The sequence below is a fragment of the Pimephales promelas genome, chromosome 3 (assembly GCF_988280905.1).
Source record: "Pimephales promelas chromosome 3, fPimPro1.hap1.1, whole genome shotgun sequence".
Taxonomy (NCBI): Eukaryota; Metazoa; Chordata; class Actinopteri; order Cypriniformes; family Leuciscidae; genus Pimephales; species Pimephales promelas.
The window spans coordinates 3,161,953-3,183,702 of record NC_142771.1 but is presented as its reverse complement, the minus strand read 5'-3'; the positions used below and the strand labels follow the sequence as shown (position 1 = coordinate 3,183,702).

At 44.1% G+C, this 21,750-nt stretch overlaps 1 protein-coding gene across 1 annotated transcript; it reads left to right on the top strand.

The window, feature by feature from the left end:
- The first annotated feature begins 7,908 nt into the window (after nt 1-7,908).
- Nucleotides 7,909-21,224, top strand: LOC120486163 (uncharacterized). The gene is made up of 8 exons (XM_089129266.1): nt 7,909-8,948; nt 17,475-17,804; nt 18,776-19,094; nt 19,614-19,732; nt 19,958-19,986; nt 20,079-20,153; nt 20,274-20,342; nt 20,427-21,224. Exons 1-8 carry the CDS (start codon nt 8,816-8,818, stop codon nt 20,517-20,519), a joined length of 1,167 nt encoding a protein of 388 aa, XP_088985392.1. The 5' UTR covers nt 7,909-8,815; the 3' UTR covers nt 20,520-21,224.
- Nucleotides 21,225-21,750: the final 526 nt, after the last annotated feature.

Sequence of the window (21,750 nt, the reverse complement as noted above, 5' to 3'; positions counted from 1 at the left end):
AAAGTTTCACGTTTTAAATGAATACTTGAATGAGGGTTCAAGAGTAGCAACATTCGAGAGCTTGTAGATTTGAATTTGAGAACAAAATATACATATTTGTAAGCTGAAATTTATCCTAATAGTTCTGATGTGAAAGTCTGAATGTTTTGATTCACACAGACAATAAACTAGTCACACCAGCTGAACATTTCGACACCATGTTTGCAGTCTCTAGACACTTCCTGAAATCTGCTTTACCAGCGTTTTAACCTATTTTGAGAACAGAGCTATACTCTGAATGTGTTCAAATCCTCTGGAAATCACGCTGATTGCTCAGCCCGTTCTCATCCCAAGCCGTCATACTGACGCTTTTGCCTAAACGTAGACATCCAACACGCATGGCACCCTTTAGCGTCAATATGAGACGCATATACGTAGAAGGCGCCTCCTAGTGGTGTAACCCTAACCCTACCCCAGAACTAAACCTGCCCATAACCGAAGTGTGTTATATTGACGCTAAAGGGTGCCGTGTGGAAAATCCTGGAATGTTTTCATCAAAAACCTTAATTTATTTTCAACTGAAGAAAGAAAGACATGGACATCTTGGATGACATGGGGGTGAGTAAATTATCATTAAAGTTTTTTTAAAAAGTGAACTACTCCTTTAAGCTCAGCTTCTCCATGCCCTGGATGATGCAATCATTCTGTTGTAGGCGTTTCAGTCTCTGTAAATCAAGCTTCATAAACCGGATGTCCTTCCTTTGCTGTCTTTTAGCACTCTTGAACATTATATTTTCACATCGCAGACAATATATTTTTATATGAAATGTATTTTTATTTATTTATCTATTAAAGAACGTGAGTAATGGAACTTAGACTAAAATGGAGATTAGAGTATTTTATCAATTCTGGACAGATTATTATCTTGTGGCCTATGGTATTAATATCATAAAATTATGATCGCTGAATATAAGCAAGGAAACAAAATCTGCACTGTAAAAATGAAAATGACTGAATCTGTTAAATCTAATCAATAAAATTGAGGCAACAGATTACAATCAATATAATTAATTAAATTTAACAAATTAGAATGGAGTTATAATTAACCAAACAAATTAATTAAAAGTTAACCATTTAAATTGAGTAAAATGTACACATTTTTCTAAACAAAAATATCGGAATAACAGACTGACGTCAAAGATGAATTAAGACCTCTTTTTTTTCATTGCCATCATTGAAGACACCTGATGATAACAAGCAGAATCACCGAAGAAGAAAACCGAGATTTTTAAGTCACCATTATAGAGATCAGTGTGTTTTAGTTGGGCTCTTGACCCTTAAATTGTTAACTTTAGATGTTGTTTGGCTGTTATACATGAATTATAATAGCCTGATGAACAAATAGGAAAGGTGATCTGATGGTGTTGGTTGCGTTTTAACATAATCAATATTTCACAATCATTTGACCTGATCAATGAACTCTTAACTCTTGCGAGTAGCATAACATCACCACCAGGGGTCATGTCCCTCTTGATGACAGTTTTGATGGACCTGAGCCTGAAGTAGAACCAGAACAGCCGCCAATGTTCTTACCTAATGAAGGACACACAATTAGAGATGCAATTGTGAGAAATTACTTTTAACTAGGCTAATGAATGACGGAGTATATTTGTTGTCGTCGTCGCCATTAATATACTTTGGATTTATAGAGCTGTGTGCAACAGAGATTTGTTTGTTATTGTTTACCATTTCTCATTGGATGTGACACGCTTCATATATGTTTCAAATATCAAGAATGTATTATACATAAACGTTGAATTTGTGATCATTCACTTAAAAAAAACTCGTATTTGGTTGTAAAATCAAAACTGAATCCACCCTTCTGATGGGATCAGGATAATCCTGTTTTGTTTTTTGTTTTTTTTATCAAATAGATCCCAAACTGAGTTCAAAGTTTTGAAAAAGGGCAGATTTGATTCAGATCAAATGTGAGATCGGATTACATGCTCTGATCTTAGCCTTTGAAAAACCCATTTCCAAGATTTGATCCAATCCGTGATCCGAAATCCCACTGGATTACATTTGAAAAGCCGGGCCCAGATGATGTGACTTGTTTAACATGATCAACCCAGATGTTTTTGTATGATCAACTCTGGAAGTATTCCTTCGTTCAGAAACACTTAATTTGATCTAAGACTGGAGATTGCACAGGAAAGTAATGCCGAGTTCGGACTGCATGATTTTCAAAGTAGTCGGGTCGCTGTTCTTTTCACACTGCATGACTATCTTGGCCAGCATTCAGTCACTGCTGTGTTCACACTGGACGATTGATCGGCGACAGGTTTCACACTGCATGACTTTAGAAAAATCGCCGACAGACTCTGTCTAGCACGCTGCGCGCAAACTACGTTTCACAACAAACACACGTGAGATGTGAAAAGGAAACAACGCGACACCACACGTGCAAGACCGGAGTTCTCACGTGAGACTTTTTTTTTTCCTACCCGGTTGTGGTACAGCTGGTGAAACGTCAAACAGACACGAGTGCTCCTGCCAAATTTCTACTAATGTTTTTTCCATTTATTGTGTCCAAATAGACCGAGAAGAAGCTTTTTTTTTCTGAAACAATGCCATATATCATGTTGATATGTGATCTATAACTCCTCCCCGAACTCCCTGCTGCTCTGTATCTTGCTCTCTCACTGGCTGCCGGTGATCGCCGATGTAGTTTCAGTCAAAACACTTTTCACACAGCAGGATTTTGAATCGCCGACAGGTCCAGTATTTAGCATGCCAAATATCTCACGGCCGTCGGCGACTCGTCGGTGATTCTCTCAGTTCGCGTCTTTTCTCATTCACACTGCGTGATTGTCACTCGCGTGAACGAGCGCCGATTTGCCTGTGATTTCGGGCATTTGTCGGCAATTTCTCAAAACCTGTCGGCGAGCCAAAATCGTGGCTAAAATCATGCAGTCTGAACTCGGCATAAAGTGAGTGAGTGAAAGCAATTGGTACATTGTTAAATTTGTACCATCTTTACTCTTAATCTGGTGTCGTGCCACAGACCTAATTTAAATATTATGCAGGAAACAGAAATCCGATCGGTTATCCAACAAATGCAAACGTGTCATGTCCTCATTGGCTAATGATCTGATCTATTTGATTGGATGACGGTGTTTGCATGTTAATGCCAATAGCCAAGTGTAAACACAGCCTTTGAGTTTACTTGAATATCACAGTCAGGTGTGTGTATAAAGAGCCGCTTTATATAAAATAATTGAAATAAAAATTTAGCTATACTGAACCAATCAAATTAACGTCTCTGGTTACGTATGTAACCTTAGTTCCCTGAAGGGAACGAGACGCTGCGTGTAACCGCAATGGGAACGACCCCGCGTGATGAGTCATGAAGCACGTATGAAATCAGTCCAATGGCGAGACGGAACGTCATAGGCGGGGTGACGTATCGACCAGGAAACTAAAAAGCACCCTAAAAACACAAGCGCAACAGCTTCTGATAAGACTGAAGCAAGTGCTCACGGGCATGCTGGGAGTATGGCATGGACACGCAGCGTCTCGTTCCCTTCAGGGAACTAAGGTTACATACGTAACCAGAGACGATCCCATTCAGGGAACTTCGAGCTGCGTGTAACCGCAATGGGAACGCTAATACCAACGCCGCCATGCGAGCAGGTGTCCGTTGTATGAAATCAGGCACACATTTAGACGAAAAGCACCTGCGCCCCTGGAGCGGAGCTACCATACCCCTGGTTGAGTAAGCCCAGACAGCCAAAGGAGAAGGCTGACCGGCGGACTCATATGCAAGTGAGATGGCCTCAACCACTCACTTACTCAACCTCTGCTTAGATGCGGGACAACCTTTCTTCGGAGGTCCAAAACAAACAGATAACTGTTCAGACTTTCTCCACAGGGCAGCTCTGTGGACATAAGCATCTAGAGCCCTCACAGGGCAGAGCAGATTAGTTTCTCTTGGTCTGACCTCACAATACCACGAAGAAAATGAATTACCAATGGGTATCTCCCGTGAAAAGCTCCACTCAAAGGGACGTGGTAAGCAGATAGGCCACCACATACACCTTTAGTGTGGAGTGGGATAACCCTGTGGAGAAACGCTCCTGAAGGAATTCCAGCACCGCCACAACGGGCAGTTAACTGGGTCCAACTGGTGTTCTCCACACCAAGAGGTGAACCATTTCCACCTCAAGGCATATAATCTCCTCGTGGACGGAGCTCTGGATTGGAGGATGGTCTCCACGACCTCAGTCGAGAGACCTGATTCTATGAGCTGGGCCCCCTCAGAGGCCAAGCCCACAACCTCCATAGATCTGGGCGGGGGTGAAGTATCGACCCGCATCCATACTCGGGCCGGCCAACACGGGGCTACCAACAGTAGAAAGACCCCGTCTCGGTGAACCCTCTCCAGAACTCCTGGGAGCAGAGCAATCGGGGGAAATGCGTACAGGGGTGACCTCGGCCACTCCTGTACCATCGCATCCAACCCCAGAGGGACTGGTGGATACAGAGAAACCACAGCATGCAGTGTCTCAGTCCCTGGATTCAAATAGGTCTACCTCGGTATGACCGAAATGACTCCATAGGAGCTCCACCACCTCGGGGTGGAGTCTCCACTCCCCGGGCCTCGGCCCCTGCCTCGACAGGATGTCTGCTCCCCGATTTAAATATCCTGGGATATATAATCGCCAAAGAAAGAAGCTTCCCCTGGGCCCACAGAAGGATCTGGCGCTAGCCTGAATAATGGACATGAGCGCAGACCCCCTTGATGGTTTATAAAAAGACCACCGATGTGCTGTCTGACCAGACAAGAACATGGTGACCCTTCAGGTCTGGGAGAAAGTCCACAGACCCTGGGCCGAGCGACCACTCATGATCGCCCCCAGCCCGTGAGGGAGGCGTCCATCGTTAGCTTCTTTGGAACAATGAAGTAACGGCTGTAATACCCCAACTCTCTGTCGGGGGGAAGAACTCGTTCTATCGCCCCCTTCAGTAACAGAGCTTTCACCTCTTATTCCATGACCAGAGCCTGCTCGGGGGATACCACTGTAGGCAAAATCCCCCGAAAACGAGGCGGACGTGACCTGAACTGGATCGCGTACCCGCGTTCGATAGTCTGCAGGACCCATCGAGATATATTTGGAAGACTTTCCCATTCTGCCAGAAATTCTACTAAGGGTACCAGTCTCTCGAGACTGGCCTCTGGAGTAATTTTAGAGACAGAAACAGCGCCCTGTGACCGCGCACAGGCAGGGTTTAACGACTGTTCTGTATTGCTCCTCGGAGCAAATGAGCTTCCCTCGGGAAACCGCTCGCTAGGACCGTCTGCGCCCACCCTCACAGGCAGGTTCAGCAGAACGGGTCCCTGAGGGAGCACATGTCCCAGGGACAGGAACCAAGGTTCTTTCCACATAGCCAGGGCACGGAGACAACGTCGCGTGACCCTGATCTTGCGGAGCGGGTTTCCCCTCGGGGAGAACCCCTTGGTCCTGAGCCACCACTTCAGTGGTCTCATGTACAACAGGACGCACGGTAACACGTTGGACGCTGCTGCCATCAGACCCAGAATTTGATATTCTTTTACAGTGAGCGACTGGCCTAACTTTGCTTGCTTGACAGCTGAGAGAATTGAAGCTATACGAGCAGGCGACAGATGTGCCTGCATCGTCTTCGAATCCCAAACCACGCCCAGAAAAGTGGTCCTCAGTACTGGAGAAAGCACACTCTTCTTGGCGTTGAGTCTTAACCCCAACCTTCTGATATGGGCGAGAACGACATCTCGATGCCGCACCGCCTGAAGCTCCAAATGAGCCAGGATCAACCAAACATCGATATAGTTTAAATGCGAATGTGCATTTCGTGAAGGTCCGAGGAGACAGCTAGGCCGAACGGAAGAACCCGATATTGGTGCGCTTCGCCCCCGAAAGCGACCCTCAGGAACTTCCGGAGTTGTGGAAGGATGGAAAAGTAGAAGTATGCATCTTTTAGATCTATCGTGACAAACCAGTCCTCGGACCTGATTTGTGACACAATCTGCTCGAGAGTGTAGCAGTTTGAATCTGAGCTCCTACAGAGCGATTTAATAGGCGCAGATCTAAAACTGGACGTAACCCCCCCCATCCTACTTTGGAACAATGAAAAACCTTGAACTGGGTCGTGTACCGTACTCGATAGTCTGCAGGACCCATTGAGATATATTTGGAAGACTCTTTCACTCCACCAAAAATTCCACTAAGGGTACCAGTCTCTCAAGACTGGCCTCTGGAGATGTTTGAATAACAGACACAGTGCCCTGTAATGGTGCCCTGGCAGGGAACAACTGGCCTGAATATTCTATATCGCTTCCTCTGAGCGAGTGAGCGTCCCTCGGGAAATACTCGCTGGGACCGTCTACGCCCTGATACGTAGGCGGGGTTGGCAGAATGGGCCCCTGAGGGCACCGAGAGAGAGCGGGCACCTTATTCAGCGGTGAACACCTCTCTCTCGCGGTGGCCACCCTCAGCTTTTTATTTTTTTTTTCCTAAGCGAGCGTCCCTCGGGAAACACTCGCTGGGACCGTCTACGCCCCACCTTACAGGCAGGGTTGGCAGAACGAGCCCCTGAGGGCACCGAGAGAGAGCGGGAGCCGTATTCAGCAGCAAACACCCCTCTCTCGCGGTGGGGACCACCCTCAGCATCCTGACGCCAATAACCGTCCTCAGATCGGTTTTGTCCCGGGAATATCTCGCCTGAGAGCGCCGCGTCTCGGCCCAGTTTTGCTGAGGAGGAGCGCGAGACGCAACACTCTCCTTCTGCTGCGCCCGACGGGCGGGGCTGCTCTTAATATCTAAGTGGCTTGGAGGGCAACGCCGGTGTTTTAAAAGACAATGCCGTATCAGGAGAAAGATGGCTCGCCAAAACTTCCTCCATCCTCGGCATCGCCTCATAACCCTGTCTCTTAGACTCCACGATATTAGAATACATTGATGTCTGATGCGTCAGAATTCTCGCTGACACCGGTCTAATCCACGATCTATACACCTCAGTGTGCAGATCGGGAAAGAAGGGCGAACACCGGCGTGGAGGTAGAGAGTGAGATGGTAAAAATCTCTCGCCTAATTTGCTCTTCACTCTAGACTCTTGTTTTTCAACTGGCCATTCAATATTTAATTTTTCTACAGCCCGAGTCACAACCTCCATAAGCTCTTCACTCGCGGGAGACTGATATGGCGAGTCCCCGATCTCCACTGAGTCAAAAGCCTCCATATCCACTTTCAACATCCACACTTTCAACATCCAGTTCCTCGGAACTGGATAGCTGAAGTGATGGAGCCTAAGCCCGGGCAGGAGAAACCGCAGCGCGGACCCCCGCACCGAGATCTGAAGCGCTGGATCTATCAGGTAAGGGCAGAGAAAAGGCAGAGCCCGTCTCCATCCCCGCTGATAGATCCATTTGCGATCCCCACGACGCAAGCCTTCGCTGTGCCTTGGCAGCAGCGGGACCTGAACCGCAAGAAACGCGCACCGAACCACTCTCCTCGAAGAGTGCCCGGCGGGAGCGGAGCGTCTTCATGGGCAGACGCTCGCAATGCTCACAGCCAGCCCCCTCGAGAGCCGACTGAGCATGCTGCACTCCCATACAGACAACACACAGATCGTGTGTATCCCCACCCGTGATGTAGCGAGGGCAGGGATGCACACACTTTCTGAACTGCTGCTGTTTGCTCGCCATAATACATTTTCACAATACTTTTTGGACAGACAAAAGGATTTTCATACATAGAGCGCTTGCTGAAGACTCAGAAGCTGTTGCGCTTGTGTTTTTAGGGTGCTTTATAGTTTCCTGGTCGATACGTCACCCCGCCTACGTTCCGTCTCGCCATTGGACTGATTTCATACGTGCTTCATGACTCATCACGCAGGGGCGTTCCCATTGCGGTTACACGCAGCTCGAAGTTCCCTGAATGGGAACACTGAATTTCTAAACGGTTTGCAGCAACTATAGCAAACATTTATTGGACAGGAAAAAGTTGAGCAATTCAGTTGTAGAAAAGAAGATGAGCTGTTTTCTGAATGTGTGAGAGCTCACACTCGTGAACCAGTGCGGTCAAACTAACTAGCATTAACACGAACACACACACGAAGAAGCTTTAGAGCTTAGATCTTTCCAATAGAGTCAATAGAGTCCAAACAAACCTGACTGACCGACACAGAAGACCATCATTACTGTGGACAGCAGGTTCGGTCCGACTACGGCATATTCATAAAGGAGTCTGGATCTGATCTATTTCTGAGGCTGGAGAGAGTAAAGCTCAACATTATAATCATGTGTAGAAACTCTTCCTGAAGGCATTTAAGATCTGCTTTACAGACACTCATGAAGTGTGTGCAAATACTTTCTGTTCCACAAAACTGGCTCGTCTCTTCACTGGTGTTGATTCGTCGAAAGAGACGTGATGAAACTCAGTTGAACTGATGATGATCATCAAAATACCTTAAAAACTGTTTAGAGTTCATTTTCTACGAGTGAGTCACGGATAGTGGAAGAAGAAAACTAATTTTATTACTAATGATGCCATTAATTTATTTCTAGATTTTAAAGTCATGCGGGAAACTGCTAAAATAAAGAAGTGAAACTAACAGTAATGCTCTCGTGTGCAAAAGTAGATATAAACTGTTCAGATCAGATGTGGGTTGAGCCAGTGCGGTTACCAGTGTATGCACTTCTCAGACATTTCACACACACTTAAAGCAACACGTCACTGTCACTATAGCAACTCTAGCAGAATTAATAACAAAAAAATAATAACCAGAGGAGGAGCTGATGATGTTTAAAGGAAGAGCTATACTTATATATAATAAAGAGGAAGACGGACAGAAACGGACAGAAGCAGAAATGTCTGATCAGTGTGATCTGTGTCTGCTGGGACTGATCATTCTCTCTTCACTTCTCACAGGTAAAGAAATCTGTATTTTCTCTAAACACATTTAGTGGAATTAGTCTGGAAAGAGTTGATTTGAACATGCTCAGTTTATTCTTGCACACATTCACGTTGTGATCTCAGAGTTGTGTATTGATACACACAGATCATACTGTATTATTCCTGATACTGGACATAGTGTCACTCAAACATCTGATGATGAAGAATGATCTTCATATTAAGAGTGTGTCAGTGATTTGAACAGCTCTCTGATAAACACTCATAGTTTATTCTGGAGAGTGTGTTGATTGCTTTAAATGAGGAAAAACACTGTGATTGAATCTTCTGCTTGTTTTGCTGGTATGGTTTATGTTTTAATTTATTAATAAATATCATAATGATCACTAGCCGCGTTTCCACTGCCGGGCCAGGGCCGGGCCGTGCTAGTGCGTGCCAGGGCCAGTCGCGTTTCCACTGTCACTTCCGGGGCTTGATCGGGGCTTCCTCAGGGCCAACGGCCAGGATTTCTGGCCCGTCGAATACCTTGGGCCAGAGGGGGCCAGCTCGGGCTAGAGGCGTGCTCAAGGTAAAAGGCGGAGTTTATCGGTGTTATGGAACGTTATGATCTGAAGCAAGATGCACATAGGGGTGTCCATGTTTAACCGATTAACCGTTTAAAATTGCATAACATTTTATTTTGAACTAAGGCCTATGCCAAATGCTGCGCAAAAATATATAGGCTATATATAGGCTACATATCGACGAATTTTCAGATATTTGTTTGATTTTTTGCCCCTTAAACATTTAAAATATTTGACAAATTAATATGAAAAAAAAAATATATAGTTTACTGGTTTTCTGAGGCCAAATTAGAACCTGGAAATGATATTTTCCCTGCAGTGCTGAATGAGAAGAGGCGTAACCACAGCCTACAGAAAGGGGATTATAGGTGATTTATAGGCTATAATAAATGTGTCTGATAATAAAATAATATAAAATAACGAGGCATTAATTGTTTATTAATAAACTATTGTTTTCTAAATGATTTTCGTCTAAAACATATCTCCATCTCCGGATGCACATTTAGAGAGAAATAATTAGCTACATAATTACATAGTCAGAAAGATATTGGCTTTCGATTCGAATTTGTTCGTTTTAAATTGGACATTTAAAGCTTTAATCTACAAGACTAAAGCTTTAAATGTCCAATTTAAAACGAACAAATTCAAATGCGGTGGCTGTTTCAGGTCTTGCGCTTCAGTTCACGGAGATCATGAAGCGCGCCTTGATTAATTGTTAAAGCACAACGTTTTCTTGTTATTGTGAGTTTACGCAAATAAATGTATTTGCGAATAATGTATTATTATTTTCTGTATGACCAGAAATGAAAGAGTATTTTAAGTTATTTCCACTAAAAGAAATGCAATGAAACTGCAAGTGTTCACATGGGCGTCTCGCAGCCATCAGTGCGTGCTCCACACACACTGGATATGCGCTGATATGCGTCAAAAATATTGTGTTTATTTGTGCTCTGTTCCTTTTTTGGATAAAGGCGTCTTCTACATATTGTAACGAGTAGAAATATGGTGTGACCCCTTTAAGAATCTGTGACGGGTGATAATAGGGTGTGGCCCCTTGAAGAGCTACGCGCTCCTGTTAGATAGTCGGCATTATTAGTATTCTATGTGATATATGCCGTGTGCCGCGAACACCCCATGTGTGTAATTTCTGTTTGATGCCGACTTTTATATTATTTTTACTTTGCTTGTTAAGTAACGATGTGGACGGGAGGACGTGCAACAGATAGTTATATGCACGAGTTCGATGTGGAATAAAGCACGAGTTTTCAGATGCATATCGACTCCGTGAATCTGTCTGACCTCCGCACGTAATATCTTCAGTCGTGAGTTATCCATCTCCTTCTTCCTGAAGCAGCGCGTTACAAGTGGCGCCCGAACATTTTATCTCTGGCCTTGGATTTAACGCGAGGACACGGACGACGGACCGGTTTGTAACGGACGGCTCCGAAAATGCTGTGAACATCCAGCCAGTCATGTGTGAGTTTATACGAGGAAAATTTCACTGCGTATGCGTGTAAGGCCCAAGTCGCTTGAAGCTGGAGCGGACATTTTGTGTTGCTGACGCAGTGGATTTCTTCACATTCAACTGGATTTAAGTCGTCACGGACGCATTATTTGTGAATTTGTACTGTGCACGTTGTACTGTGTTTCGTTGAGGAGGTAACGTTAACCTGAAATTCAACTGTTGGTGTACTTTGACTGTTTCAGTAATTCGGGCCTGGTTTCTACGTTCATTTGTGGCCATTTGCTGGAACTAAATGGTGAACTGGTTGAATTAAACATGGAAATTTCTTCGTTTTTTTTAAAAAAAAAAAGAGACATCCAATGGATTTTTCCTGAACTTCTGTATTTTCATTTATCGTTGGGTAATAACTCCTCGACGCCCACGCTGTGATTGCTCGTCAAAAAAAAAAAAAAAAAAAAGTGACTATATATGGTTATATGGTTAAATTTTTTTTAAAAAGAGTGTCCAATTGTTTATTACATTTGTCTTGCTTAGTTACTCACATACAGTAAGTTAAGGCAAGTTGGATTTATTGGTTGCATGATATTGCTGTAATTCATTATTTTGAGTTTCATATTGACTGATTTTGTTATAATGGCCAGACGTGTTGATGACGAGACTGATTTATTTGACCAATCTGCCTGCTTTGAATTTCCGGCCAGACGGAGAGCACCAGTGGCAGTGCCGGGGTCAGGAGAGCGCCTGGAGACACAAGTTAAGTCGTTGAAGGAGGAAGTGGAAATGCTGCGGAGGTGCCTGAGTGAGTCTCTGGATCTTCAAAGAGGTATTATTGACCGTTGCACAGAAAACTTGCATGTACCTGATTATTACCAAGTGCCTTCACAAGTCAGGCCTGTTGCTTCATCTACTCCACATGCTCAAGCACCAGCTGGTCACTTACAGGAGCCTTGGTCCTGTGAAGTAGGAATGAACGTCAGAAACGAAAATGCGTTTGGCCTGGCTCAAAGCTCTCACGATTTGAATAATGCCACCAGAACTTTGGCCTCCGTCTTGCACCAATCGAGACTGGAGCCCCCAGTGTTTGAATATGATGAGAAGATTCAACCTGATGATTGGCTTATTCTTGTGGATGCCTATAGAACTTCTTTGGCTCTCAGCGATGCTCAAATTTTGCTTGAATTACCACGGTTCTTGGCTAAAGAGCCCAGGAAGTGGTTTGCGGTACTGAGTTCACATGTCACATCTTGGACACAGTTCTGCACCCTGTTCAAGACTGTGTTTCTCCCAGCAGATATCCAAGAGCGTGTCTGGAGGGCTATTCTTGACCGTGTACAAGCTCAAGGAGAACCATTTCCAATGTTTGTAGCACACATGTTATCTGAATTCAAGAAACTAAAGTCCCCCCCACTAGAACAAGAGCAGATTAATCTTATCTGCAAGCATGCACTTGAGCGCTACAGAGTTGCACTGTACGGCGCACATATTACTTCAGTCATAGACCTTGTGATGTGTGCCCATGAGCTGCACTCCGCTCTCGGCCCTGCCAGCCGTAATGAACCAGTACTGCCGAAGAGCAAAAACAAGCAAGAGCCTTATTGTTTCAGATGTTCTGCGCCTGGTTTCACTTCAAGAAACTGTCCGAACTGTAACTTTACACAGCAGACTGTGTCTTTTACAGCCAGGGATATACGGACAAGTCCAGGCTCGAATGAGCCACAGAGCGCTGAGGAAGACACTCAAGCTAGGACATACGAGAACAGGGAGGAGCAAAAGCACAATTCGGTTCGGCAGAAGGTAAACTTCAAAGGGGGGAGGACGTTTCACCGAGGCAATCCTCCCTCCATGAAGATAAATGCGCCTCACCCTTGTCTTATGTCCCCACCTGAGCCGCTTGTCCTCGGCCATGTGGAGGACCGTACTTCTCCTTCATTTTGGAACACACCGTTTATGATCAAGGTCAATCTCTTTCATAAAGCCAGCGACGCAGCACTGGACACCGGTGCCTCACTGTCAGCTGTTCGTACAAATATGATTTCTGATGACTTACGACATTCTCTGAAGGTTCAGCCTTGGACTTTTCCCCCGATTCAGCTCGCCAACGGTGCTGCTTGCACTCCGACTGGTGTTGTGTGGTTGAACATTGGCCTCCAAGGGAAAAAGTTCTACCATCGGTTTGTCATTGTCCCTGATCTATCCTCTCCAATCATCTTAGGGATGGATTTTTTGCTGCGGGCGTCAGTCAGCATTCACATACCATCAAGGACGGTGACCCTGGGGGAATCTACACCACAAGAGGTTCTGAGTGAGTGGTTGGATGAACCTGAGCTCGGGAGTTTAATGTTCTTAAATGTCTGCCCGTCTGCCTTGGATGAGAAAGTTGAGAGCGCTTGTCTGAAAAGGGAAGAAAAAGGGAAATTGTTGGACCTTCTTAAAGACTTTTGGAGCCTGTTTGATGGACACTTGGGGCACACTTCATTGGGGTAGCACGAAATCAACACGGGTGACGCAAAGCCAGTTCACCTCCCACCGTACCGGAGCTCACCAGCTAAAAAGCAAATCATTGAAGATCAGATTCAGATGATGCTGGAAGAAGACATCATCGAACCATCTTCCAGTCCATGGGCTGCGCCTGTGGTAATTGTCAAGAAGCCATGTGGAGACCACAGGTTTTGCGTAGACTACAGAGGCCTTAATCAACTAACACGTAAGGATTCGTACCCCCTGCCCAGAGTCGACGAATCATTGGATTTCCTGGCTCGTGGAAAATTTCTTACTACACTTGATTTGGCTCGAGGGTACTGGCAGGTGTCGGTAGAGAAACAGTCAAGGCCAAAGACAGCATTTGCATCACACTGTGGCCTTTTTCAATTCAAAGTCCTTCCTTTTGGGCTTAGTAACGCACCAGCCACTTTTCAGAGAGTAATGAACAATGTCCTTGCTGGATTGGTATACAAGTGCTGTGCAGTGTATTTAGATGATATTGTCATCATGTCCCCAACCTTTGAACAACACTTGCAAGACCTCCGGGAAGTCCTTTCTAGACTTGAGTCAGCTGGTCTTACTCTCAAGCTAAATAAGTGTCAGTTCTGCTTGAGTGAGCTCATCTTCCTAGGATACAAGGTCACTCAGGATGGTATTTCTCCTGATCCGAGGAAAGTGGAGGCGGTCACAGAGTTCAGAACGCCGACAGACGTGAAACAAGTGAGAGGATTTCTCGGCCTCACAAGCTATTACAGACGGTTCATTCCAAATTATGCTCAAAAAGCTGAGTCACTTTTTAAACTCACAAGAAAGGAAACTCCATTCACCTGGGACAACAGTTGTCAAGCTTCGATGGATTACTTGAAAAACTGCCTAACGTCTGAACCCATTCTGTGCCTTCCGGATTTCACACGCCCATTCTCCATCCACACTGACGCTTGTGACTTGGGCCTTGGTGCGGCCTTGATGCAGAAGGATGACATGGGGCGAGATGTGGTGGTAGCTTTCGGGAGCAGGACGTTGCACAAAGCGGAAAGACCCTACTCAACACCTGAGAAGGAGTGTTTGGGAGTGATTTGGGCTCTGGAACATTTCAGACCTTACATCGAGGGCCTTCAAGTAACCATTTATACAGACCACAACAGCCTGAGGTGGCTAATGAACCGTCCCAACCCCTCTGGACGACTGGCGAGATGGTCCTTGCGCCTACAAGATTTTGATTTTAATATTGTCCACAGGCCAGGAGTTCAGAACAAAGTTCCAGACGCTCTATCACGCAACCCACTGCCGCATTGTGAGGGCCCTATTGACATTCTTCCTCCGCATGCAGTCATCGCTGGGTTGGATCTGCGCAGTCTCTCCTCAGTCCCGATAACAGACAGAGAACAGTTGACGCAGTTACAAAAAGGCGACCCAGTGGTTGGCAATCTTCTTCGAAACCTTGAAATGGGCGGTACGGACGAAGAACATGTCATCCATGATGGTCTGCTCTATTTCAAGGACCCTAAGATAACCTGCAGTCTCCACCCAATGAAGCAGCTTAAGTTATATGTCCCAACAGTAATTCGATCCACTGTACTCAGATATTTTCATGACCATCCTACAGCTGGACACCTGGGGGTGACAAAAACGCTGGCCAGGCTGAAACAAAGGTTCTTTTGGCCCAAAATGGGGACAGATGTGAAAAGATACGTTATATCTTGTCCTGTGTGCCAGTTGACGAAGACGAGCCAAAGAAAACCAGCAGGGCTGATGATTCCGATCAGACCGATGAAACCCTGGGAATACACAGGAGTGGATTTTGTTGGTCCGCTTCCACGTACTCAGAGTGGCAATGAACATTTGATTGTCTTTGTTGATTACTTTTCGAAATGGGTGGAAGTGTGTGCAGTGCGGTCAGCAACAGCTCAAGTGGCAGCGAGCAAGTTTTTGAGTGAGATATTTGCTTGACATGGTGCACCAACCTACCTCATATCGGATCGTGGGACACCGTTTGTGAGCAATCTTTTTGAGCATGTGCTTGGGGTCCTTGGTACTGAACACCGGCTGACAACTGCGTACCACCCACAAACGAACGCCACTGAGAGGATAAACCGCACACTTAAGACTGCCATACGTGCTTACGTGGAGGACAAGCACACTTCGTGGGATAAATATCTTCCACAGCTCTGTTTTGCTCTTCGAACTGCTTGCCATGAGAGCACTGGACCATTTCGCATCTCTAAGAAACTTTCAAGTGTTAATTACAGACTTGCGAACGTGGACACTGGAGAAGATGCTGGCGTGTTTCATGTAGTAAATCTGCAGCCTTTTCATTCATGGGACACGGCCGTGCCCACAACAAGTTCCTATGCTGATGTTGAGATATCACTACCTTTGGGTGAGGACTTTGATTATCAAACAGGCAGTGAGGAGTCGGGTAATGCTGACCAGAGTGTTGGTATTGACTACTCAAACGAATCTTTGAATCGACACTCAGATGAAAATTCGCCGGAACGTTGTACTGGACACTCACTTGACCTTACTCCTGACATTATTGACGGGGTGGGGGTTTCTGACTCTCATGACTTGACATCTGAAGCAGTTACTGCAGAACCCGCAAATCAGGGTCTGAGTCGTTATGTGCTGAGACCGAGAAGAGTCCCTAGGGTTACTTCTGACTGGACGGTGAATAAGTGGACTAATCCCTACCATGTTAAAAGGTTTGACTTACATTAAGGATGACAGGCTGCATTAGACTGTTGTTCCAGAGTGTTAATTGTTATTGTTCCTGTGTGTTCGGGGGTCTCAGGGAAGGAAAATTGAGCGTTTCATTTTTGGGTCGTGATCAGACTTTTCTCATGTGTTACTGAACTAAAGTAAACTGTGCTAACATGTATGTTCGTACTGTTTGTACTTTATCTATCCCTATGTCTTGTTAACTTTTCAAATCAGTCATGTATGAGTGGTTGTTAAGTAGAAGTCTTCCTTTGCTGTGTACGGCTGAGGACAGCCTTTTTTTGGCCGGGGGAAATTTGTAACGAGTAGAAATATGGTGTGACCCCTTTAAGAATCTGTGACGGGTGATAATAGGGTGTGGCCCCTTGAAGAGCTACGCGCTCCTGTTAGAGAGTCGGCATTATTAGTATTCTATGTGATATATGCCGTGTGCGGCGAACACCCCATGTGTGTAATTTCTGTTTGATGCCGACTTTTATATTATTTTTACTTTGCTTGTTAAGTAACGATGTGGACGGGAGGACGTGCAACAGATAGTTATATGCACGAGTTCGATGTGGAATAAAGCACGAGTTTTCAGATGCATATCGACTCCGTGAATCTGTCTGGCCTCCGCACGTAATCCATCTCCTTCTTCCTGAAGCAGCGCGTTACAATATGCAGCCTAATAAAATGTTACAATAATGATGATGATGGTTATTATTATAAATTTGCAGACACGGAGTTTTTGTGAAATGGACGTTTTGCTTATTTTCAATTGGCAATTTCAGTTTAAGGATGATGGAAATGCGGCTTTAACTGCTCCGTACTTGCTGCGTTTTATTTCTATAAATTAATTTCGTTTCAAATGGGGTCCAATCAGTTATTAAAGGTGTTTAAAAATTTAACTCTGTATCTCGAGGTTGCGGCGTTTGTTATTTGTTAACAGGCGGCGTTTGTTAACAGGCTGCGGCGGTTCCGCAGCCTGTTATATCGCGCAAAAAATCGCTGCTTGAAATGGAGAATCGCCTGTACTGGTCTCGTGACACTATTGCAGCCACTACGGCAGGTGAGTTAATAATATACATGCTATCTTCCTAATTTAAAAAATAAATGAATTCATAATACCCGCTGAAATGGGTTGGGTTTTATGACGTTTGATCCAGAAAGGCGTGTTAGGGGTGGGGTCTGGGGCAGCGCTGTGGGGCTACTGGCCCGGCAGTGGAAACGCAAGCCCGGTGCTTGAGGCCCGAGGCCACTAGCTCGGCTCGCTGTTAGCTCTGGCCCAGCCCTAGCCCGGCAGTGGAAACGCGGCTACTGAGATCTACTGTGTTTCAGGCACCAGTGGAGTGGATTATGATCATGTGTTCATCAGTTCTGGTGTAAATGTCCGTCTGTCCTGTAATAAAACTCTTTCTGACTGCAAATCAACTACATGGATCTACAGCAGATTCAGTAATTCAACAGTTGAACTGATTAATTTAGGGATAAAGAATGAAGACACAGAGAGACATGAGAGACTGAGTCTGGAGTCTGACTGCTCTCTGAACATCAAGAACGTCACAGAAGAAGATTATGGATCTTACATCTGCCAACAATGGATGGATGTGAATGGAGTACACCAGAAACAAGGAACTGATACACGTGTTTATCTGCATGTTCTTCATGGTAAGTTTATGATTATATGGTCAATTAAAAATTCTCCCTTTAAACTCAGATGATGATTTATGAGTCAAGTCATCTTCATTTATATAGCGCGTTTAACAATATACATTGTTTCAAAGCAGCTTTACAGTGATAATAGGAAATTACAGTAACAGATTTAGACTTTACAGCAGATCTAGAATAAAGTTATTGTCCAGCTGAAGTTAGATTTGATTGATTCACTTCCGTCACTTCACTTCCTTAGGGACCGCTAACATGACACCGTTTTAACAGAAAACCGGTTTTAATGATCTGTTCATCCGCACAAGCGGCTCGAGAACGCAAACCTTGAAATAGTTTCCAGGTACAAGTGTGTGTGAGTGTGAGTGAGTGTGTGTGAGAGAGAGTGTGTGTGTGTGTGTGTGTCCAGGCGCAGGTCCTTCATCAGATCTGGATACGGCCTGCAGTAAACCTCAGGATAATCAGAGAGACTAATATTAACATAGACGCCATCCTCCTTATGATGAAACGAGTACATCAGGATTTACGGGACGTGTTCCCACTTCCGGCTGATCTAAACTATGCAGCCGAACATTGAGTTATAGAAGTCTATAGTGTGTTATGTGTCTAATAGACCATAGAGATGTGTTTTTAGTCTAGATTTGAACTGACAGAGTGTGTCTGCTTCCCGGACAATGTTAGGAAGATTGTTCCAGAGTTTTGGTGCTAAATAGGAAAAGGATCTCCCGCCTGCAGTGGATTTAGATATTCTAGGTATTATCAACTGGCCGGAGTTTAGAGATCGCAATAGACGTGAAGGACTATAATGAGTTAAGAGCTCGCTCAAATACTGCAGAGATAAACCATTTAGTGCTTTATACGTAATTAATAAGAGTCTGTGATTTGTGTCTTGTGTTCAGTTTCAGTGTCTCCATCATCATCATCATCTTCATCATCATCATCAACATTACCATCAACATCACCTTCATCATCATCTTCATCCTCACAGACTGAGATCAGTCCAGGCCACTCTGTGACTCTCTCCTGTCAGTTGTATTCATATATTAGATACTCCTGTGATGATTTGGTTCGTTATGAGGGAGTTGAGCTGTTGTGGGTGAATCAGGCTGGTGTTGATCTGAAGACAGACTCCAGATATCAGATATCATCATCATCATCATCATCATCATCAGATCAATATCACTGTATCATCACTCTGACTACAACACTCCTGGATGAAGATAACAACAGAGAGTGGAGATGTCGGCTTACTCTCAAAAATCAACTCCAGACGTCAGTCACATACACTGTCAAGTATTCAGGTGAGAAACACTGTTAAAGATCCTCATGATGTCAGGAACACTGAGGTCTATCAGTATCACTGAACCAGAAAAAACTGAGGGAACAAAAGCTGCTTTGACTCTCACAGAAGAGAAACTCAAAGCTTCGCTTCAAACTAATGAACTGCAGTGAAGTCACAGTCCCAAAAGTGATGCTGGAATAATAAAGGAATTGAAACTGGACAGCAAAAATGTAACTTTTTATTATGTGACAATCAAATTTATTAAAATAAAGTTGACTTTTTAATTTTGTTTCTTAAAAGAAGAGCAATGAACAATAAATAAATCTTGGCGCATTAATCTACAGTCAGAGGAAGATCAGAATCATTTGAAATGTCATTCGGTGTCGATGGCTTTTGCATTTGTCTATAACTGTCCTTAATCATCCTTTTCAGCTCAAGCTGATACACCAACAACAGGCACAAACTCTCAGGATATTTCGACTACAATCACAGGTTCATAATCACAGTCTTTTGTCTATAATTGTCGTCAGTCTGGCCTGTCCGTCTCTGACTCTGAGCTCGATCTCTTCTTCAGTCATAGGGATTTCTGTCGCTGCAGTCGCTGTTCTCCTTCTTGCTCTTCTCTGGCTGATCTGCAGAAAAACAGCTGGTGAGATTCAGATTTACTCCTTTACAACAATTAAAAACAGTTCAGATGAGCAAACAAACACATCATGTTCAGACTATAAGTACATGTGGATTATATGAAATTCTCAAACAGAAGTTTATTCCTGATACTGGTCAATCTCAACAAGTTATCAAGTCAATCATTTTTATCATTCATTTTAATGCTTCAACAAAATCTGATTTAATTTCATGATGCACTTGTTTTCAGATAATAAAAGAGGGACTGGCGACTCTGCGGTGAGTTCAGTAATGCAGTGATTTAGATTTGATTAGTCTTTAAAGCTCAATAAAGTGTCATTCATGAAGTTTTAATCGTTTGTTGTCTAAAGGTCAAAGATGAGAATGAAGATAAAGGGACGTATGAGACGATCAACATGTCCATTCCTCCTGCTGCAAGAGCCGATGTGAGTCTCTAAATCATCAAATATTATGTTCACGTTTGTGTTATTCTACATATTTTAGTGAGAGAAATGTCTGTTCTGTGTGTTAAACTCGACTCTCTGCATGTTTGCATTGATGTTTAGGAGCAGACAGATGATGTCACTTATTCTGAGGTCACTTCTTCCAACACAAAGCCAGTAAAAGCTCTCGATGTGAGTAGATACAGCTCATGCTCTAATAATAATAATAATAATCGCTGTGGTTCAAACATTGATGGACAGAATCTGTTCTTTCAGGATCATAATGATACAGTGACTTACGCTGCCATCAGAGGAAGAGAAGATAAACCGCAGGATCAACTTTACGCCACTGTGAACAAGAACAAGTAAATGCATTTGCGCCCATGGCCTGGTCTGAGTACGAGGTGTGTGTTCAGGCGCATTGTTATTTTGAGGAAAATGAAATAGACTGAGCCGTTGACCAACAAAAACCTGTTTAAAGTCAATGGCGCAGTATTTTTTTATTATTTAAAGAGTCCGTTAGTAATGTGTGCCTACAGGAGGGTCCACAACACACACACAATCTGCTTATTACACACACAGGGACGGCAACAGCACACAAACATGCCAAATATTACAATTAAAGGATTACAATGCAAAAGATTATTATTGTGTAGAGAAAGTTACGATGGAATCCGGCTTGTCCCGTAGATCGTCTGCTTTAACCTTACAAAACACACACTCACACACACACATGCACACACACAGAGAGACCTTATCCTTGCGCACACACACACAGAGCTTTATCTTTGTACACAAACACACACACAGAGCTTTAACCTTGTGCACACACACACACACACACACACACACACACACACAGAGCTTTAACCTTGCGCACATGATCGTCCTGCGTTCAGCTTGTATATCTGCTGCTTCTTTTATCGAGAGTCGTCCGTCTGAGAATTACATCAATGTTTGCTCACATTATATTTTCATAAGATATTCGAAACTTTGACTTTGTGTTTTGTATACAGTATATGTCACGAAATTAAATATCAGTATTTTCTTTATTTTTTTTACATGTGACAATAAAGAGCATGAAAAAGGGGAAAGTTTTTGTCTCTTCCATTCCTGTAAAAAACACACATAACTAAACTTGCTCTTGTTAGCTGAAAGTTTCACGTTTTAAATGAATACTTGTATGAAGGTTCAAGATTAGCAACATTCGAGAGCTTGTAGATTTGAATTTGAGAACAAAATATACATATTTATGAGCTGAAGTTTATCCTAATAGTTCTGATGTGAAAGTCTGAATGTTTCGATTCACACAGACAATAAACTTTAGCCTGGTAATACCAGACTCTACTTCACTTTGCTTCGTAGACACAGTCTGGAATGGCATAATAGAGAAGTGTTTTCTCTCTCGCAAGGGGGCGCTTCTCTGAAGTTTAAAATCATTGGTTACCCGTAAGCCAATCAGATACGTTTATTTATGACGTATGTTATGCGCCGACACGGCCGCATCGAGACATTATGCATCGAACTCAAATCTATGATCGAACTTCCACTGTAAACAGGGAGCGGCGCTTTTGTAAGGGCTGCAAAATGTGTGCCAACC